Source organism: Salvia miltiorrhiza, chromosome 2 (genome assembly GCF_028751815.1).
Source record: "Salvia miltiorrhiza cultivar Shanhuang (shh) chromosome 2, IMPLAD_Smil_shh, whole genome shotgun sequence".
NCBI classification, from domain to species: domain Eukaryota; kingdom Viridiplantae; phylum Streptophyta; class Magnoliopsida; order Lamiales; family Lamiaceae; genus Salvia; species Salvia miltiorrhiza.
Window position 1 is genome coordinate 65,349,883 of NC_080388.1, and position 23,021 is coordinate 65,372,903.

Below are 23,021 nucleotides of genomic sequence, written 5' to 3' on the forward strand. Positions count from 1 at the left end.
TAATAAAATAAAAACAAATCCTAAAAATAACTATTCCTGGTCTAGAGGTCCGAAACGTGCCCAAACATGCTCCATCAAATCACGTTGGAGTGCGGCGTGCAATTGCCTATCTCGGAGAATAGTATCTCTTTGCACATATTCCTCGAAGGAAACCGGGGTTGCTCGACCACTCTCCGTCGAGTCACTGCTCCATGTCCTGCGTCGTCATCTCTCCAATTGGTAGCTCCTTCACCTTCGTGCTCCACAATCATGTTGTGGAGAATGATGCAACACAACATGATGTCCTTGAGGTGCTCCACGTACCAATTGCGTGCCGGACTTCGAATGATTTCCCATCGAGCTTGAAGGACTCCAAAGGCACGTTTGACATATTTTCGTGCCGATTCTTGCATCTTCTATGAACCTCGCCTCGTTCGGATTGGTCGACATTGGTGGACTCTTGACGAAGCAACGCCACTCCGGATATATGTCGTCGCACAAGTAGTAGCCCATCTAGTAATAGCGATGGTTCGCCTGAAAGAGCACGGGCGCCGCCGTTCCATCCAACACGTCGGCAAAGAGAGGCGACTGGTTGAGAATGTTGATGTCGTTGTTCGAACCAACGACACCAAAGAAGGCATGCCAAATCCACAGATCGTGGGATGCAACGGCCTCCAAGATCAAAGTTGGCTCCCCTTGATCACCGCGAGTATATGCAATGTGCCACGCCTTTGGACAATTCTTCCACCCCCTAATGCATACAATCAAGACTCCCGAGCATCCCGGGAAATCCGTATCGTGCCTCGTGCATCTGAGTAAGGCGTGTGATGTCCTCCGGCGTTGGATGGTGCAGATAATGGGCTCCGAAAGCCCAAATGACAGCCTTGCAGAACTTCTTGAGGCATATACGCCCGGTCGAGCCGGCAACTTTGAGATACTCGTCGAAAGTATCCGCACTGACGCCGATGGCTAATTAGCGGATAGCCGATGTGCATTTCTGCAAATGAGAGAGAGAGTCCCGACCATTTGCATTAGTGGTCATCTGGAAGTAAGTATCTTCACCTTGAACAGCCTCGACGATACGTAAGAACAACTCCTTCTGCATTCGAAAACGATGTCGTAAAAATGTAGGTCCGTACGTCGAATTGTCATTGAAGTAGTCTTGCATAAGACGTAGATGGGCATCCTCACGATCACGGTGGACGTAAGACCGGGGATGTTTAACACGTCCCGGCTCCAGCGTCGGTTAGGAGTAGATTTGAGCAAGCAATTGTATATGCAACTCGATCTCGTCTATGATCGCTTGAGCTACACCGTCGGATGAATCGGACGAAGCATCGTGTTGGGGTTTCGCCATTTTTTGAAGAAAAAAAGAAAAAAATATTGAAAGAGAAATTTGGGAAATTTGAAGGAGTAAAATTCGTGTATGAATGAAAGTGTTGCTAGGGATATATATATATATATAGGGAGCGGTTATTCAATAAACCACCCTTATTTTAAGAATTACGAACCAGCAAAAATGCATGAATTTTATGTATAACACGCATGAATAAACTGTATAAATGTATGAATATCGAAAAAATAATTTTTTGCTACCTTTGGGATTCGAACTCTTGACCATGAATATATCCAACAAGGTGATGAATCAACCGTAGATCTTGATGATCTAAGGGCTGAAAATGGTTCTTAATTTATATTTTAATAAGCGTTCTTATTTTAGCCTTCCCCTATATATATATATATATATATATATATATATATATATATATATATATAATTTTGAATGGCTAAAATAGCCGTTGGCTACTAGAAAAAAATGAACCGTTGCAAAATTCGATTTTTTTAAAAATTTGGCGCGTGTAGAACACGCGCTCGAGTTTTGTGAGAACGTGAGGCACCCGTTCTATCGAGGGGCCCTCGAGTGAGCATGGGCTGCATCGCCCTACATGATGCCGCCTCTACTCGAGTAGGCCGCATCGTGTAGAGCGATGCGGATGCTCGTATACTCGACATTGGATCAATTAAATCCCCGATGTCCCAATTTCGGTGTAAATAACCCTCCCCTAAAGCTCATTTACATAATCTCATGTACATCTGGCTGTACGCCACACCCGGGTTATACCCGACCCGAATCTACCCAACTGAACTATTCTACCCGAATATCAAGTGTTAGTGTCATGTTGATATAATGTTAGTGTCATTTACATGTAGTGTTAGTGTCATTTCAATATAGTGTTAGTGATTTACATGTAGTGTTAGTGTCATTTTTGAAATAATGTCATTTGTAAAACAAAATAGTTTTAGTGTTATTTTTGAAATAGTGTTAGTGTTAGTGTCATTTTGTGTTAGTATTAGGGGGTGTATTAGTTCAAGTCTTATATAGATTTGAAAAGTCTGTGGATTTTAAAAGTCTATAGAATTCTCACTGATTCTTCATGATTTTGAATGAATTCTCTGTAACATCCCAAATATTTAGATTTATTATAGAGTGGATTTTGAAAATAGCCACTTTCATATTGTAAAATTAAAAATTGTCCACTAAAATAAAAACATAAAAAAATGGCCAATGTTACCAAAATACCCTTCCACATTAAAAATAAAAAAAATGGCCACTTTACATCACCCCTTTAAAAAATCCCGCAATTCACAACCAGTGTGAATTCACAACCAAAATTTTTTGGTTGTGAATTCACACTGGTTGTGAATTGAGAATTCACAATCAGTCGAATTCACAACCAGAATTTTTTGTTTGTGAATTCACAACTAGTCGAATTCACAGCCAAAATTTAATTCACAACCAGTTGAATTCACAACCAAAATTTAATTCACAACTATAATTTTTTGGTTGTGAATTCACAACCAAACGAATTCACAACCAGATTTATGTTGGTTGTGAATTCACAATCAGTCGAATTCACAATCTGAATTTAATTCACAACTAGAATTTATTTTGGTTGTGAATTCAAGTAGTTGTGAATTTGAGTTTTTAAAGTTTGAATTCACAATTAAAACTGTAATTTATTTTGATTGTGAATTTATAGATTTGTTTGTAAATTTAAGAATATTAAGTTGTGAATTCATCGAGCTAGTTGTGAATTCAAGAACATTAAGTTGTGAATTCATCGACTTGGTTATGAAATCTTAAATCTAGTTGGGAATTCATAAATGTATTCTTAAATCTAGTTGTGAATTCATAAATGTGGTCGTGAATTCAAGAACATTAAATTGTGAATTCATACGTATATCCTCTAATATATCAAATCTATCCAATAAAAATCACAAATAATCACAAATTCACAATCCTCATAAACACAATATATATTTTCAAAAAAAAAATTCATCACATCAAATTTCCATCCCTCTTTCTTCTCTCTTACTTTGCAGGCTCTCTCTCTCTCTCTCTCTCTCTCTCTCTCTCTCTCACACACACACACACACACACACACAAACACACACCCCTTCGCCGGTAGACCTCGCCGGATTCCTCCGCGGAGATCGACAAGCCATCGACTCCACCGCCGCCGCGCAGATCAGGACGGCCAACGGCCTGCTCGAGCCACGATTTCTTCCAAATCGTAAATCACGGTTTCAATCTAGACGCCTTCTTCAACCTCTCCCTCAGCCGGAAGCTTGCCACCCCTTCGCCCGTAGACCTCGCCGGATTCCTCCGCGGACATCGACAAGCCATCGACTCCACCGCCGCCGCGCAGATCAGGACGGCCGACGGCCTGCTCGAGCCACGGTTTCTTCCAAATCGTAAATCACTGTTTCAATCTGGACGCCTTCTTCAACCTCCACCTCAGCCAGAATAGCGTCTTCTTCCCGGCGAGTCAGCAGTGGCGGAGCACCGCTGCCGCGTGCGCGACTCCCTCCGTCTTAGAACCGCCGTCCACAAATCCCAGGCACGTCGTTTTCCGATCGATCTCCACCATCACATTCGACCACCTCATCATCCACGTCGCAGCACCCTTCCCCGCCAAAACCAGCTCAATCTCCGGCACCGCTGGCCCCGCCGCCGTCCTCGCGATCGATTCTGAGCCGAAGCACGCCCTGAACGGCGCCACCGCCGCCACGCTCTGGATCCCCAAATGGCAGACGTAGAGAGAGAAATAGGAGAGAGAGAAAGAGAGAGTACGGACACAGAGAGAGAATTTTTTCTTTTTATAGAGGGGTATTTTTGTCTTTGTGCTAAAAAACTGGCTAATTTTTTATGTTTTTATTTCATAGGCTAGATTTTAATTTTACAATATGAAATAGGCTAGATTCATATATTGACACTTTATTATATAAGTTGAATTATTAGTATTTTCTGTTGTAGTTTATTTTTTTTAGATAATTACATGATACATATAGATATGCACCATTAATTTTATCTAGACTATTATTATTATTATTATTATTAGAACTAGAACTCTTTAAAAACTAGTATAAATAAGAGATATATTTCAAACCCTAAATCAGATACACACATACACGCAAATTCGGTCAGCCGGCTTCTTCTCTCGAATTATTTCTATCGGTACTGAATTTTCTTCTTCTCTTTATTTTTTCTTCTTCACGCAAGGTTTGCTAAAATTGTTTTAGTTTGATCTAAACAGTAGGCCTATTGTTAGTGGCTGATAATATTTATTAGTAAATCCTTCTTTTAAATCAATTTTGTCGAGTTTTGTAATGAGGTTCCGATAGATGTATTAGAATGGCAACTTACTTTATTTTAATCCAATTATCGTAGCATGACTATTATTTATATGTAATGTACAGAATGAAATTTGTAAAGTGATTAGTGGTTACCTTTGTTTTATTTATTTATTTTATTGTTAAAGTGGGAGGTTGTAATGATTAAATAAGTAATTCATATATATAGGTTTTAGTTTGTAAAACAAGTTGGTCTGATCGATTGTTAACAAATTAAATAAATGGGTTTGTTCTTATAGATTTAATTAGATTAAATTAGAAAAGTCCAAATTTTAAATTTGCTAGCTAGCTTCTGATCGTTCCAATATTTATATGATTATGCAGATTTTTTTTCTTTATATAATGTTCAAGTTAAGATTATCAATTAGACTCTCATATAGCATTGTATTTATTAAATTAGGTGCGGTGCGATTAAGATCCTCATTCCGAATTTGATTTATAAGTTACAACATTAAGGTGAGGGATTATATGCTTGTTGTTATATTCATGTATGTTTGAATGTACTTTTAGTTCATGTTTGATTATGTTTACTCAGATACATGTTCAGAATATCATGTTCAAGTACATGATCAGAAACGCAAAATATCATGTTCAAGTACATGATCAGAAACGCAAAATATCATGTTCAAGTACATGATCAGAACGCAGAATATCATGTTCAAGTACATGATCAGAACGCAGAATATCATGTTCAAGTACATGATCAGAACGCAGAACATCATGTTCAAGTACATGATCAGAAATCAGAATATCATGTTCAAGTACATGATCAGAAATACTCATAATTTAGAATATGTGTATGACAATGTGAATTATTTGCATGTTTATGCGTACGTGAATATTTGCATGGTTTCTCACTGAGTATATTTTCAATATGCTCACCCCTTATCTTTTCAGTTTTGCAGTTTTGGAGTCGAGATGGCCATGGAAGTCGAGAATGACTAGAGATTTAGTATTTCCATAGAAATTTAAGTTGAACATATCACTTTCTTTTAGTTTATCTTTTTCTTTCATGTTACTACTTTGATTTCGGCAAGTTGATTTTAAATTAGTTTAATTTTTGAAAGTCAAGAAATTTTATTTTTAACTATTAGTTCTTCAAGTTTTTAGTTTGAAAAGTTTAAGAAAATTAGGGTGTTACATTCTCGGTCAGATTTTTAATGAATTAACAAGAATTTGACTTGGCAACGAGCGCTGGGTCCAGCGCTCGCTGGCTTTTTGGCCGCGGGCGCTGGCACCCAGCGAGCGCGGAGATTTGGCAAGATTTGTGAATTCTCGTGGTCTGGCTTCGGATTTGTTCGTGCCTATTTTTTCAATGAAATCAATGAAAGTCATTCCAACTTTAAAGTCCATAGATTAACGAATACACCCAGACTTTTAAAGACTTTTAAAAGTCTTGAACTAATACACCCAGACTTTAAAAGACTTTTAAAAATCTTGAACTAATACACCCAGATTTTAAAAGTCTGCAGAAATCTATTAAAGTCTTGAACGAATACACCCCCCTTAGTGTCATTTCAATAGAATTGCTAGATTAGTTGGTTGAGTCTTGAGCTCTAGAGTGGGAGGTTGTGGGTTCTAATCCCTATTGGATTCAAAATTGGTGCCCCAAAATTGGTGCATAGAGCACCCACAATGGCCGACTCATCTGACCGACTCAAAGTCGATTTATCGGATGAGTCGATCGATGTAGGCATGTGGGAGCTCAATTTATCTGCTCATTTGTTTAATTACATTTAATGCACATGTCTGTTTTTTAAATTACATATTTGATTCCGTCGCAATCGCATAGAGAGAAGGAAATGGTGAAGAAAATGATGATGGAACATTGAAAGAGAAAGAGAGAGAGAATAGGGTTTGCCTAGTGGTCTTTTAAAATAATTCATAGAATTAAATAATGAGCTTTCCTTAAAATGATCTATTTAATTATTCAATTATTTTAATTTTCAATTTTCTTAATTAGTTTAAATTTAATAATTTAAATTAATATAATTTTAATTGAAGAAAATATGTTATTTAAATTTGTGTCATTTAAATTAAATCAATGTAATTTACATTAATGTAATTAAATGAAAAATACAAAATATAGAACTAATGGATATGAGTCAGGTGGATGAGGCTCCCCAATGCATGACATTGACTCATAAGTGATCCCAGTCTTGAGTTTTTGGAAATGGAAATACGAAATATCAAACTAGTAATTAACGGAAGCAAAAGAAAAAGTGGAGCCCTGACCTCAACTATGCCCCGTCAGCACCAACCGAACAAAACGATCACCTGAAAAACATTGAAAATATTCGGGCTGAGTACTAAAGTACTCAGTTGGTATTGCCGTTTGCTAAACTCAGCATAACAACTTTAAACGTTTATCAATCTCATAGAATATGACTTGAGATAGAATACTATGAAGCATGTTAAAAACACTTTCATATCATAATCACATAACCATTCATAATTAAAATCCATAGATATATTCATAGTGAAACCATAGATGTAACCATAGGTGAAACCATTCACATTCAACCCATTGGTGTAGTCATAGGTGAAATCATAGGTGTAGCCATAGGTGAAGTCATTCACATTCAAACCATTGGTGTAGGTATAGGTGAAACCATAGGTGTATCCATAAGTGAAACCATTCTCACATTCAAACCACTGGTGCAGCCATAGGTGAAACCGTTCTTACATTCACATCATTTCCACATTTAGCATAAATAAATCATTTAGATATGAATAAATCATTTAGACATGAATAAATCATTCATACCTTTTCAATAATAACAAAGATTATTAATCTCATATACATTATTGAAAAATAAAGTCCACCTTGATAGGACAAAGCTTGAAAATAAAACATAAGGATTCTTGTCTCGAATAAGCAGCACTAAACACCTTGGCCAACTAGACATACAAAATATTCTTAATCTTAATAGGTCTTGTGATACTAGTCTTAGTTCAAAGTAAGGTAAAACTTACTAATTTTTTATTTTCTAAGCTCGAATTATAAAATTCACTTTATAATTTTTGAAAATCAAATTCTCAGTTAAGGGCACCAACATTACCTGTGCTTGACTTTTTTTGAAAGTTTGTAACTTAGAAAATAATTTCAATGCATAAATATTTTCTTTCAAAAACATAATAGATTCTCATTCTAAATAAAACATTTATATATGCTCTTATAACATATAATCCACATAATTATATGCATATAAAAATTATGATGTAACTACATTGTTTAATAATCAAGCAAGCTCCTTACTTAATTAAATTAGCCATAAGATAAATAATCCATCAAAAAACTTTTAATGAATATTGTGAAACCGCATAAAAACATAAGACCAAACTCAAATTAATATATGCCCAACAAAACAAATAAACAAGCCAAAATTTTAATTAATACAGGCCCAAGTTCAATAAATTGCGATGGCTCAAAATGAGCCCAAAATAAACTGGCCACCCAATTTCTAGATCTTCATAGAAGATCATGTTCATACGAAAATATCATGTTCTTTTTTTTTCTTTTCTTTTTTAACATAAGAAATATCATGTTCCTATATCTTATTTTTCTTGAACGTAATTAAATGTGTATAATCCCAAATTCATAGAAGATTATAATTATATATTGAAACTACATTTTAAAATTTTATTTAACAATCTATATGATTAGTAAATATATTTATACGTGCATTACAATATATAGGCTATACAATTAATATAATGAAATGATAGTATTGTTTATATTAATATCATAACGTAGTTAGTAATAATTATTTTGTGTAAGTTAAAAAGTTATTTTGTATAATTAATTAAAATGTGATTATATTAATGAAAAAGAAAAGTATTGGGGTGAATCCGACAATTACGGAAATGACGTCGGTCACGTTTGGATCGACGGGCACTAGCAACCTGAAATCACAAGCAACGTTAGAGCCCTTCAATGAGCACCGATAGGGGTGTCGATGGAAGGGCCTCTGACGCTCAAGTTAGTGAACTGATACAAATAACAGATGTAAGTAACGTAAAGAAATAAACAAATGATAAAGATGCTTACGAGCCAACTGATTGATCAAATCAGTTGATTCTAGATGATGATTGAACTGAGGTTTAGTCTTTCTTTAGTCGTTGACTGATGGTGTCAGTCATGAATCTTCAGTTGATGTAGTTCCCCCTTGATTGATGTCTTTTGCGACAACTTTAGTTGTACCTTCAGTACTTTGACTGATCTTCTGATGCACAGATTCTTCTGATTCTTCTTCTTCTTCTTCAGTCTTCTCTTCATTCTCTTTCTTTCTTTCTCCCCTCTCATTGTTGCAGTTAACTTGATTGTTGCTTCCTTCTTCACTATCCTCGTTTGATGTGGAAGCGAAGACAAATTTGAGTGAAAGTTCCATCAATCGAGAGGATAAGTCCGCTTCAGGATAGATGACTGATCTTCTTTCTTGCGATGAAGGATTATCAGTATGAGTCAGAGTTTCTTGATGCTTGGTTGTCATTGAGGAATGTCCAGTCAGAGTTCTCTTTCCCTTGACATCTTCAATCTGTTTCTTTCTGAGATATTCTTCTCGTGAGATGGATGGAAATAGTTTTAGTTTGACTTTCTTCATACCAAATTCAACCCATTGATCTTTCTTGACTTGTACATTTGACACTTTAATCAACACCTCGTCAAGATCTCTTCACGTCCAAATGAAATTTGCATCTACGTCTCTAAGAAGTTGTATGAGTTGATCTCTCTCATTCTGACCAGTCTGCATCAAGTCTTCCAATCTGGCATACTCAATAGCCAGTTCTACTTCATTTTTTTCTTCAGCAGGGATCGGGGAGATTTCGTTCATTCTTGAGGCAGTATTAGCGATGGCCGTTTCCAAGCTCCGTTTCTTCACAAGGACATTCTCAAGAATCATCCTTTGATCACTGTAGGCAGTTAAAGCTTGATCGACTTCTTTAACTTCACGAAGATCTTGTTCTGAAGTAGTGGATTCTGATGATGAACTTGAGTCTTCAAATCCTTCTTCAACAATTGCTTTTCTTTTCTCGATTTGTTTGTCTTTTTTCATTCCGGATTGTGGAAGTGAGGAGGAAGGGGTTAGAAGACATAGCAAGACAAAAAGAAAACAGAGGAAGAACACTTAGCACAGAAAAGAAAGCTGAAGATTTGAATCATTTTAAGAATCTTTTGACAACCCTCCAGTATAGGATCTAGTTCAGTAGAACATAGTCAAAGCAAATCATTCTTGCGAACAACCTACTCTGATACCAATTGTTAGGTCCCGGAAGGTCTAGAATAGGTGTATGGGGGGAGGGGAAAATACACCTATAGGCTATTTTTCATAAACAAGCCAACAACAACCTTTTGACAGTGAAAGAGTTAAGGAAAACTTTGATCCCAAAGGTTGATGAATGATACTGAATTCTCTCTTCAGTAAAGAGATATCAGTTAAGTCCAAGACTTTAACTGATATGCGTTAGGCTTCAGTCAAGTTTGTAAAACAGAGGAATGTTATGAATCTCACTAACTATCCGAAGATTTATCAGTTAGACTAATAACACTGGCAGCGAAAAAATTTTCTTTTAAAATAGCATTTATAATTAAACACGTTGTCAAGATTGAGTTTCACTTTGCAATTAATCAGTTTCAGTTAACAAAGAGTTTGTGCACAGGTAGGAAAGTAAAGACTGAAAGCAATAAACGATAAATGAATTTTTACGTGGTTCGGAATCCAATTCCTACGTCCACGGTCAGTTGATCACACTCACAAACACTCTGGGCTTGTGCTTACGGGTGCACAGCAAACCTTACAACTGAAAATTAAATTTTCAGTACCAACATATTGGGTTGGATTTTCACGCTCACTCTTAGCTCGCTGAGATAAAAATGATGTCTACTCTGCGACTGCTAAGATCTCTTGGAGTCAGAACACTGGTCTGAGCTCCTCTCGACTCAAACGCTCTTTTCGGTCAGTTGAAAGGAGGTTCGAAAACTTGCCAACTAGATCACAGAGAACAGGCTCTCTGTAATCAGTTACTTAGGCTTTGGATATACAATATTTGCCTAAGGTTCTAAGAGAATATATGTAATCAGTAATAGACTGATTTTGGCTTTACGATTCTCTTATTCGATTCAAACTTTGGAAGGCTTTGATTTGCTGAGGTGCGATTTCGGCAGCGTTTCAGCTTGTGTCGTTGAATCGGTCAGGATTGAAGTGTTCCTCGAGCTCTATTTATAGGAGAGGTCTTGAATAGATCCGTTGGCGGAGATGGTCTTCAAGAGATCATTCGTTGGAGAGAAATTCAAACTTTACTGAGGCTTCAATCTTCGAGGTTTCTTGTTTGGTGAGAAAACGGCTACTCAGGTACAGGAGGTAAGACGTCTCTGAAAAGGTAATCACCAAGAAGGAATCCTCTGCAGAGAAAGGACGATCCTTGAAATCTCTGCATTTAATGCGGCTGTACTTGGGGGTGCGTGGTTTTCTTTTAACTTTGGAGGTTCAGTCCGATGAAGAATGTTAACTGATACTTGACTTTAGTATTAGTCCGCTAAATTCACATGGCCAGCATTAATGAATCAGTCATAACTGATCCTTTAGTTGAGAAACTCGGTCAGTCAAATATCAGTGTTTGACTCTGCCTTTAATCGTAACATCAATTGAGTTCTCTGGTCTTTAGTCTTCAGTCTTCAGAACACTAGCTAAACTAGAAAAATAACTCCAACACTTGAGTTCAAAAAGTTCTAGTCTATTACAAAGAAAACTTAAGGATTTTGGTATCATCAAAACTAGGGCAATGATATTTCACTAAGTTCCCAACAGACCCCACTAAATATTTAAACTCATCCAGGGGCGTATCCAGTATGGGGAGGTGGGGGGTACAATTGTACCCCCAAAAAATTCTTTTTTTAGTAATATTATATAGTATATATATTAAATGTATTATTTAATATATTTTTGTACCCCCACCAATAATGACATGAGAAAATTGATCAGTAAATAATCGATTCTTCATTTTATATGTTGCTTGGGCTTGGATAGTTGGGCCTAATTTAATTTATTTTTTTTAATGGAGGGCCTCGTACGGTTAAGAAAGGTAACGACATTGCGATGATTAAATAATAAAAGAAACTAAAAAACTAAAGACAAATAAACCCTAATTCTAAAGGCCCACTCATTTAGTGTTTACATGTTACAAGTGGTGAATGCTTCCCTCAAATTTATCAGTAGATGTGTGTTATTTATAGTTTGCAAATAAACCCTAATTCTAAAGGCCCACTCATTTAGTCAATTGTGCCCAAAACTCACTACAATAGTCTTAGTTTCGGAGCTGAATTATCATGTGTCGCCTGCGCTAACTGTTGATCGAGCTGTTGACTAGTTACTGTGCAAGCTTTTCACCGGCTGCTCGGGTAGGCTTCTTGGTTGCGCGACTGCGCAGGTAGACTTGGCTGCGCAGGTAAGCTCTTTTTAACAATAATAATGATAATAACAACTGAGATAGATATTTTAGTGTTGTTAAGCACAATGCTGATGAGTATTTTAGTCCTCATCAGCTACTCCCCACTAGTTCGGTTGAACTGTGTCTTCTTTGTGTTCAACCAGTGGTGCATTGTGTGGAATCAGCGCTGTGCTGCTTTCTCGAGTTAGCTAAGCATACATGATTCCCTGCAACTCATTAGATAAGAGCTGCCAGTTTTTGCAAAATAATAGAGACAAAGTATTACAGCGGTGCCAATAAACACTACTACAAAATTATACATACATAACACTGAATACATAACGGTTTTTTTTAAATCGTTATGTATGAGAGCACTTTTAGGAAAAGATAACGGTTTGACAAAAAACCGTTATCTATGTAGTGTTGTCCATAAGCTTAGATAACGGTTTCAGTTAATCCGTTATGTTTATGCGTTATCTATTACTTGTTGTAAACACAAATTTTTTGTATTTCAATTTGATAAAATACAAAAGTGCGTTACAAAGATAATTTGATAGAATTTGATGGAGTTTTGCGGGTTGCGGTCTCTAATCGATCCTCTGATTCTTCTCTTCCATTTTGTTCTTGAATAATCTCGGAGGTTCTTGGAATATTTGATTTGATGACGATAAATCCAAAGGGCTTCAATCCATGATTTTGAATTGCACGTCGAATTTGATTTGATTTGGATAAGAACGTCCTTAGAATTTTGTAAGAACGCCCTTAGAATTTTGTAAGAACGCCTTGAAGCTTTCGATCTTGAAGATTTGAAGGCTTGATCACTTGAAGATTTGAATGCTTGATCACTTGAAGCTTTGAAGATCTTGAATTCTCGAATTCTTGAACTCTTAATGCTTTGAAGATCTTGAATTCTTGAACTCTTGAAGCTTTGAAGATCTTGAATTCTTGCAAGAATTCTTCTAGCTCTCCAATTCTCCTCCACTCCAACTTATGTCTTGTGAGCATCCCCAACACCTCTATTTATAGATGTAGGAGGTGGGCCTCATGGGCTTTATGGGCTTTGGGCCTTCATGCACGGGCCTTAGGACTTTAGGTGTTGGGAACCTTATGGAATATCCTAATCCTTGTTTTGATGATACCAAAATCCATAGGTCTTAATTGTAATAGACTAGAACTGTTTGAACTCAAGTGTTAGAGTTCGTTTCTAGTTTAGTTTGCGGTTCTGAAGACTGAAGACTGAAGACTGAAGGACGAAGGACTGAAGACTGAAGATACCAACTGAAGTATCAGTTGAAGAATCATTTCGGAACTGATTACTTAATGCGTGCCGCGTGGACTCAGCGGACTGATACTAAAGTCAAGTATCAGTTAAACATTCTTCCTCGGACTGAACTTCCAACGTTCAAAGGAAGCCACGTACTCCAAAAGTACAGTCGCATTAAATGCAGAGATCTCAGGATCATCCCTCTCTGCAGAGGTCATTCCTATTTGGTGGCTACTTTATCAGAGACGTCACATCTCCTGCTCTTCAACATAGTCGTTCCCACCAAACAAGGAACCTCGAAGATTGAAGCCTCAGCCCAAATTCGAAAAGCTCTCCAACGAAAGAAATCTTGAAGACGTTCTACGCCAACGGATCTATTCAAGACCTCTCCTATAAATAGCGCTCGAGGATCACTTCAATCTTCACCGATTCAACGACATAAGCTGAAACTCTGCAAAAATAGTTTCTCAGCCAAAAGCTTAGTTGGCAAGTTTTCAAACCTCTTTTCGAGAGATAGAATCGAGTGTTTGAGTGGTTAAGGAGTTCAGAAAGGTACTCTGACTCCGTGAGATCCTAGTGCAAGGTCGTGCTAGGAGTGAGAAATCCAACGCGAGTGAAGTGTTGGTACTGAAGAGTGGAATCTTCAGTGGTACGATTGTGTGCACCCGACAAGCACACGGTTCGGTTTGCAGTGCACAAGTTAAGCACTTGCGGAGTGAATTGTTGGTCTGATCAATCGACCGTGGATGTAGGAAGTGGTTTCCGAACCACGTAAAAGTCTCTGTGTTATTTACAGCTTTTAGTTTTACATTCTTACTTGTGTTCTTTCATTTGATAAACTGAATTCTGATTAACTGCAAAGAGAAACTTAAGACTAACAACGCGCTCAACCGAGGCTATTACGAAATAAAGTTATTTCCGCTGCGTATGATATCAGTCTGACTGATCTATCCACTGATAGTCAGGAAGAGTGATAGCATCTCTGTTTTAGCAAACTCGACTGAAGCCTTTACGTGCATCAGTTAAGTTCCAGTAACTTAACTGATAACTCCTTACTGAAGAGTTTTTCAGTATCAGTCGTCAACCCTGTTTGGTCAAAACTCCTTTCTGTTAACAGGTGTCTTAGTTTGCTTGCAAAGTTTCGTTTTTATCTCTATCTTGAGATCTCTCTATCTTAGAGGAGAAAAATAGCCCATAGGTGTATTCCCCCTCATACACCTATTCGAGACCCTCCGGACCTAACATTAGGTGTCCATGAGCCCATTAATTCATTTATACTCCCTCCGTCCCTGAAATGGCTTCCTCTTTGGGGACGGCACGGGTTTTAATAAAAAGTTGTAAAGTGTATTGATAGTGGAGAAAAAATAATATAATTATTATTGGAAGTTGTGAAAGATGTTATAATTAGTATTGAGAGTGGTGAAAAGTGAAAAGTAAGAATAAATAAAGTATTATTAGTGGTGGGGTAGGTGTCCAAAAATGGAAAGAAAGAAAGAGGAAGTTATTTGGGGGACGTCCCAAAATGGAAAAAGAGGAAGTTATTTTAGGGACGGAGGGAGTATTAAATATTAATTATATATCTATTTAATTTAGGATTAAAATCCCTTTTAATAAAATAGAAGATATAATCAAATATTTAATTCATGAATTTACACGTGTCATGATTTAATTCGACGATAATTTTAATTGTCTACACTTGTATATATAACGGTATTATAAAATCGTTAAGCATTTGATATTATGGCAGCCTACTTGTTTATTTGAAAAACTATGACTATTTTTGCATGTTAAACTAGTCGTGGAATTGTTGCATTCTGGGGTAAATAGTTTTCAACACTTATCATTGCTTGATCTTGGAATAAAATCTAGAATTTTAATGAATTCAATTTACTAGTCATGCAAAGATAATCAACGGGTGTGTCTGTGTTTTGTGTGTGGTTACTGGTTAGCTTGTGATATGAATATGACTGAGTATTTGACAAGTGGTGTATGTGTTTGTATGTTATCAGGGGATGCTACTTCCAAGAAGGGACAAAGATCAAGATGGAGATGAGCGTGAATGAAGCGTTGGAGAGGTAGATGAGGACTTTGTTGGAGTGGATAAGCCGGAAAGTGAATCGAAATATGTAATGATCATATATACTTGATACTTGGTTCATTCGAATGACAATGTATGAATATTATGGATGATATATAATATTGATATTATTGATTTTATCATTTTGTTGTTTTAAAGTTATTTATTTATTTCTTGTGATAAATAACATAAAAATTGAGAAAAAAATATTAAATATTAAAGATTAAAGATAACAGTTAAAACCGTTATAAAAAGTACAAAAAACTCTTAACTATGATGGAAAAATATATATATATATATATATATATATATATCTAATACATAACGGTAAAAATATTAAAACATAACGGTTTCTACCGTTATGTATTTCTTACAAAGATAACGGTTTAAATCGTTATAAAAAGTACAAAAAACTGTTAACTATGATGGGAAAAAAAATCTAATACATAACGGTAAAATCTTGATACATAACAGTGATGAACTGTTATATATAACTATTATAGATAACGGTTATATACCATTACGTATGAGCGTATCGTACCGTTATCTATACTAGTATACATAACAGTTTTTCTACCGTTATGTATGACCGTATCATAGATAACACCACTATACTTATCAATTTTTTTGGGTCATAGATAACGGAAAATCCGTTATCTATGGGCGTTTTTTTAGTAGTGAAACTAAGATAAAAAGATAATAATTTTTCCTTTTGGTTATTTGAACATCATCAAAGATGACCGACTTTCGTTCCTTTGGGCCATAGGAAGACCAATACATGAGTGAGATATTCTGTACCGAACATGAGTGAGATATTCTGTGCTGAAACAACTGGAACAATCTGCATCAAGATGACTTAAACAATTTGTGCCAAGTTAACTGAGAAGATCTACACTATGGAGACCTAAATGATATGTGCTGATAATACTTTAGATGATCTGCACTAAGACAGCTGAAACAATTTGCACTGAGATAACTGAGACAATCTGTGTGGAGCATAAACAACTACCGAGGTAGTGTTTAACTTTCACGACTTACAATTTCGTGACGCGGCTAAGTTACTACTTAAGGTATTTCCCTCTGCAGCGCGGCTAAGTTACCACTTAAGGTATTTCCCTCCGCAGCGCGGCTAAGTTACCAGTTAAGGTATTTCTCTCCGCAGCGCGGCTAAGTTACCACTTAAGGTATTTCCCTCCGCAGCGCGGCTGTGCTGTCATTTAAGGCTCAAATAAGTGCAACACGACCGATAATTCTACAGCACAACTGACAATTCTGGAGCACAACTAATAACTCTGCAGTGCAGCTTAATAATTCTGGAGCACGCTATCAATTTTGCAGCGCAATTGATAATTCTGGAGCGCATCTTAATAATTTTGGAGCGTAGCTAATAACCCTGCAGCGCAGCTTAATAATTCTGCAGCGCGGCTTAATAATTTTTGCAGCGCAGCTTAATAATTTCTTGTTGCTTTCATTCTTTTTCATGTTATGACTTATGATATTTATCATAATTATTCAAGTTTTTCCCAAAACTTGCTTATCATGTGCTACAATAATTATTAAGAATAAATTTGTTAGTAACATATGAGAGCCCCTAAAGACAGGGCTGTAAATCAACTTAGTAAATAATCTTAGAATACTTGGATACTAAGATCAACATTAGAAAGTATAATCATGGCTAACTTCATGCATGAACTTACAAACACTCTTTTCGGTCAGTTGAGAAGAGGTTTGAAAACTACCAACTATATTACAAAGAACAGGCTCTCTGTAATTTTAATCTAGGATTAGGATATACAAGGAAAATGCCTAGATTATCTAAGAGAATGTATGTAATCAGATAACTGATTTTAGCTTTGGGTATTCTCTTCTTCGACTCAAACTATAGAAAGATATATAAGTATAGGCTGACTCGCAATTTGGCAGAGGTTCATCAAGTTGTGTTTGAATCGGTGAAGATTGAGTTTGAACGATGAGCCTATTTATAGACAAAGTCTCAATAGATCCATTGGTGGAGATTGTCTTCAGATTTTTCAGTTGAGAGAGGCTTGGGATTCGGGCTCAGGTCTTCAATCTTCTGATCTCCTTGAGTGTAAAGGACGTAAAGTCTTCTATCTAGGAGATTGTGTTGCAGGCCGATGTGACACAGCATGAGTGGCTTTGTGTCAGGAAAGGACGATCTCGTATCTTGACTTTTAAGGCTCTTGTCCTTTGCACCTTGTCAAGCGGATGACTGCTTCAGTTTCATGCGAGGTGGACTGAACTATCTTTTAGTATCAATCCAAGTAGATTCTGCTAGTCTTCAGTGTGTTTCCTTTAGTTGGCTCTACGTGTAACTGATCTTTAGTCCTTGATTCCACTTTCCCCAGCTTCAGTCTTTAGTATCAGTTAGGAAACTTTAGTCTTCAAACTTTGATCTTCGGTTTTCAGTCTTTGCTGCTTCAGTCTAAGCTAAGTAGGACTAAAACATTTAAGTCCACAAAGAGATAGCTAAAAGAAATGCCTTTTAATTGTTTTGGTATCATCAAAACCAGGAGGTTGGATATATCTTTTTGTGTTCCAACAGTACCATTTCGACTTTAGCGTCCTCCAAACTATTCCCTCCGTTCCAATAAAACTGATCACTTTTTTTTCGGTACGAAAATTAAGAAAGTGATAGTTGTGCTTTAATCGCAGACGGCGGATCGATAGAGGCAGCGGCAGATAAAATGAAAACCCTTGAACGAGGCTACGGTTAGATAACATAAAGCAGGTAGGCTTTAATTAGAATATTAATTTAACTTAACCTAAGGGGTTTAATTAAGCCCAAATCAGGCCCTATTTTAAAAAAGGGTCACTTTTAATGAGATAAACTAAAATAGAAAGGTGGTCAATTTTATTGGGATAAAAAAAATACTACATCTTTGGCTTCGTCACTATTTATGGTGGAACAATATTGTAATTTTTTTTTTATTAATCACATTTTAAAAATATTCAATATTATTGGGAGTTGATCGATGGTTGGGGATGAGACTCAGGAAGAAAGTTTGGGTGAAACCGAGAAGAGGTCGGTTTCGGGTGGACGTGGATGCTCAGTATGATTTGGAGAAAATGGAGTATGGAGTGGGAATCATTGTGCGTGACTTTGAAGGGAAGATTTTGTGTGTGGCAGCAAAGAAAACTTCGCTAGCAACGAGCTCGATGATGGTGGAGATGATGGTCGTTGTTCATGGTATTATCCTTTGTACTGAAAAAGAGGTTGCTCCGATAGAGATCTTTACGGACTCTACTCTTGCTGCTAGAACGATGATGGATGAAGAGGAGATAGCGCACTGTTTACCGGAAGATATCCAAGACATACTTTACGTCGCTCGACAAAATTTGTTGATTGGGATTCGACATGCTTATCGCGAGGCGAATGGTGCTGCACATTCTCTCGCTCTTTTTGCCGATCGCTCACCGGAATTTGTGTGCTGGTCATGTAATTTCCCTTCCTAGTTAAGGGACATTGTTGATGCAGATATTGCTTAATGTATGAATTTTTCTTCCCCCTATATATATATATATATATATATATATATATATATATATATATATATATATATATATGGGTGGGCTAGGGTGAAAACACCCCTTAGTGTTTAAAATAGGAATAAATATTAACCATAGATCTAATTAATCCTGCGGTCCAGATTAGATTATTACGTACTGCTCGGTCCAAATTAAAACAGGTTGTGAATCATACATAATTAATCGGACAAGGGTAATTTGGTCCAAAAGAAAATCGGCCGATGATCTTCACCAAACTTGCTCCGAAAATAGCACCCCATTTAATTGGAAATTCATTTATGGTATTATTTGACTGCGACTTAAAATTATTCGATTAGATCAGACGAATCTTTGAATATTATTGCCATATCTAATCTATTTTGTGGAGAAGTAATAAATAATTATTTTTTATGGTATGAATTAGAAGGTGTATGATTTATTTTCCCAGATACTCTCTTTATCCCTTTCCGGCGGGGGGCGATTCAGATGAAAGGTACCAAAAAAATTTCTGGCATTGGTGTTGAATTCTTGGTAAGCTCTATCCTCTATTGCAGTGAGAAATCAGTTTCTTCAATTTGCCTTTTAGGTGTTCAATAGATTGTTTGAGAGGTAATTTTTTTTCTTCAAGCTTTTATCTTTTCGTTTTTGTCCAGACTTTTAGCCCAGAGGGCGATTCCGACGAAAATTTCAGAAAAAATAACATGCGGTAAAGGATTTCGGAATCAAAGAGAGCTGCTATGTAGATTATAATGTTGTGCTTTGTTTTTGTTTTTGGTATCTTGGTTGAAAAAAATGGCGAATTGGATATGAACACTCGGATCGGCTGTAGTTTTTGTTTGGTGTTCCGATTTCGTGCAATATGAATCAGTAGTGATATGTTTGGATAAAAAGGATAATTTTTTTAATGATTTGTAATTTTATGAGTCAAACACCAATTTATATTTTCGACAGGAGAACGCGAAATGATGTTTTGATAATTTTGAAATTTTGTTCATTTTTGTTTATATTTTGGATGTGTATGAGTGTTCCAGTGGGATATTTTGTGGTTGTGTTGGTGTGAGAGTATGCGAAATGTTGTTTTGATGTGTAAAATAAGCTTGAGTTGGTTAATTGAACCACATTATGTATATTATGAATCGTTGTTGTGTAGTATGAACCATGCCTAAATGTAGGATGATCCATTGGTAATATTTTTAAAACCTATAATTATATGTTTGAATCAGTTGGTGGTTGTGCATGAACCAAATAATGTGGATGAATTATATATTGTATCCAATGAACCAATGCAGATGAAGCATGAATCAGTATGTATACTTTTCAGCAAATGATGTTAACTTGTGTTTGTAATATTTAAATTACTATTTTTTTTTGTGAACCCTATCATCGTCTAACAATTGCATCGATATTGTGAATTGCAGCTTGCCTTGCTCAGAAGAAGGGGGAATGCATTATAATGTGAGAGAAATGAGAATGCAGATGAATTGTATTTCCTAAAAAATGGGACAGAATGCATATTCAAAATTCAAATGAACATGATACGGGCAAAAAATAAAGAAGTTATATACATATCAATCAAAAACAATAGGCATTCTGAATTAATAAAAAATCCTAAATAATACTACGAAAAAAATCGTAAAATGCATTCTAATTCATGTTATTATACTATTATGGGAATTATGAAAACATTAATCACATGAATCACACAGATCATTGCATGAAATTCAGATTAGATGAGCTGAGCTGGATTAAAATCTAATGAAAATTCGTGCTGAATCAACGGGCGATTCATGCAAGATAATTTTCAATTTAGTTTTGCAACATAATATGATTCATGCAATATACTCCCTCCGTCCATGAAAGAACTTTCTAGGAGGGAGTGGCACGGGTTTTAATAAAATGTTGTATAGTGTATTGAGAGTGGAGAAAATGTTGTAAAGTGTATTGAGAATTGTGAAAAAGTATTAATAATTTATTGTGTTGTTTTAATTAATGTTATTTGAGTGGTGGGAATTGTCTTTGGTGGGGTATTGTCCCAAAATAGGAAAAAGTAGGAAGCTCTTTCGTGGACGTCCCGAAATAGAAAAATAGGAAGTTCTTTCGTGGACGGAGGGAGTATATGTGATTAGTAATTCCAGCAAATCATGTCGTAAGAAGTATCTGTTTAGAAGAATTCCAAAAAAATATGATAGAAGCAATATTTGCATAAGATATATTTTTATTTTTTAGCAATGATATGCATTGAAATGGAAAGAGATTAATGAAATAAAAGTTACCAAATCTGAGAAGATATGTTACAGGCGTTAGTTTTATTTATAATGACAAAAAAATCCTCCAATGCAATAGGCGTCAGTTTTATTGCTGATCTTTGGGATGATTTTAAGTCATAGGATCTTGGAAAATAAAGAGCCGAGATCCATTCCTATTTTATGCAAAATAATCTGTTTTTATTTTAGCCCACCTCTATATATATATATATATATTCAAATGTAATGTTGGGCTGGCAAGTGATGTTTACCTTATATTTTAATATAGTGATCGATTAGTACTGTTTATTATAATTTTGGCTCATAATATTAGTCTACGTATCAACAATTATCTTATCAATTACTACTTCTTTATATATTAAAAACTCAAAAAAAATATTGAATATTAGTTAAAACTCTACGACCAAAACCCTCAATCAATAAATACCTCAAACCCTCGAAACGATCTGTCGAAATCAGTGGCGCCGCCAGCCATGGAGACCCGAAACACACGCCGATCTCTCCATCTCCCAGAAGAAATCATCGAAGAAATACTGTCAAGACTTGCGGTGAAATCAGTGTTGAGATTGAGGTGCGTTTTGAAGTCATGGCGGTCTTTGATCGACAGCGAAAGATTCATCAAAACCCACCTCCAAAATTCACTAAAAGACACAGCTTTTTCCCATCACAGGCTCATTCCTTATTATTCTCTGACCTTGAGCGGCTATAGGGAGTTGTTTTATATCGTGGGTTGCTGTAATGGACTGGTCTGCTGCATCATTCACGAGTTAGGGCGTTTTTTCTTGTGGAATCCTGCCACCAGAATCTCCAAGGAATTACCGAAAATAGAGAATGTGGATAGGCTCTTGTCCACATACGGGTTCGGTTGGGATGAATCGACCGGTGTATACAAGGTGTTTGTGTTGTTTTACCCTAGCAGCAGAGGCAGCAAGCGTATGGGTAAGGTTTATAGTTCAAACACAAATTCATGGAAAACAGTTGAGCGTTGTGATTTTCTTCGCGTACATGGTAAAGGGCATTTTGTGAATGGAAAGCTTCATTGGCTTAGGGAGGAGAAGAATGTTAGGGAAATTGTTACATTTGATTTGAAGAAGGAGGAGTTTGGATTGATGAAGCTTCCATACGAGTCAATATCGGTGAGGTTGGGCGTGAACGAGGGTCGCCTAATTACGACGTGTGAAAATAAGGATGAGTTTGATATATGGGTAATGGAGCAGGATTCTTCTTGGGTGAAGGTGAAAGCCACGGATGTTGTTGTTTATGAGCCTTCGTCTGAATGTATTTTGTTGCAAGACCTACTTTGCACATCTCATGAGAATAGCATATTAATTTTTGGACGGGCTTATAAGGTATTACGTGGATCGACTTTAAAACTCTACGATCGTGTCTATCACAAGAAAGGCGAAGCTTACTCGCCACCGCATCTCTACGTCCAAACTTTAGTCTCTCCGGTGCTACTATCAAGTAGCTAGGCTATTCGGAATTCAGCAACCCTTGCTCCGCTCCCTCAATTCTTTTAATTAATCTCTTTTTTTTTTTTTTTACTTTGGCAAATACTTTTAGATTGATGAAGAAAAAATATTTCATTTTAGTGTTTTTCTTAAGTTCATACCGACCTTTAAAGCAATATCGACTCCAATATTTAATACATTTATAAAGTTAGTAATATTTGATAATTGTTCTCTAATTCACCGCATACTTGATTAGATGAACAACTTTATGTTTATCGGATCATCTAATTCTTCAAATACAACGAATATGAATTTGTCTACCTTTACATAATCTATAC

The 23,021-nt window shown here is 36.2% G+C and overlaps 1 protein-coding gene across 1 annotated transcript; it reads left to right on the forward strand.

Moving 5' to 3' along the window:
• Positions 1–21,677: 21,677 nt before the first annotated feature.
• On the forward strand, positions 21,678–22,821 carry LOC131013039 (F-box/kelch-repeat protein At3g23880-like). The gene has a single exon (XM_057941031.1). The coding sequence runs from the start codon at positions 21,706–21,708 to the stop codon at positions 22,702–22,704; it is 999 nt and encodes a 332-aa protein (XP_057797014.1). The 5' UTR covers positions 21,678–21,705; the 3' UTR covers positions 22,705–22,821.
• Positions 22,822–23,021: the final 200 nt, after the last annotated feature.

Excerpts from the sequence above, each read along its gene's own strand:
- LOC131013039 (XM_057941031.1), top strand. The coding sequence starts at position 21,706 with ATGGAGACCCGAAACACACGCCGATCTCTCCATCTCCCAGAAGAAATC.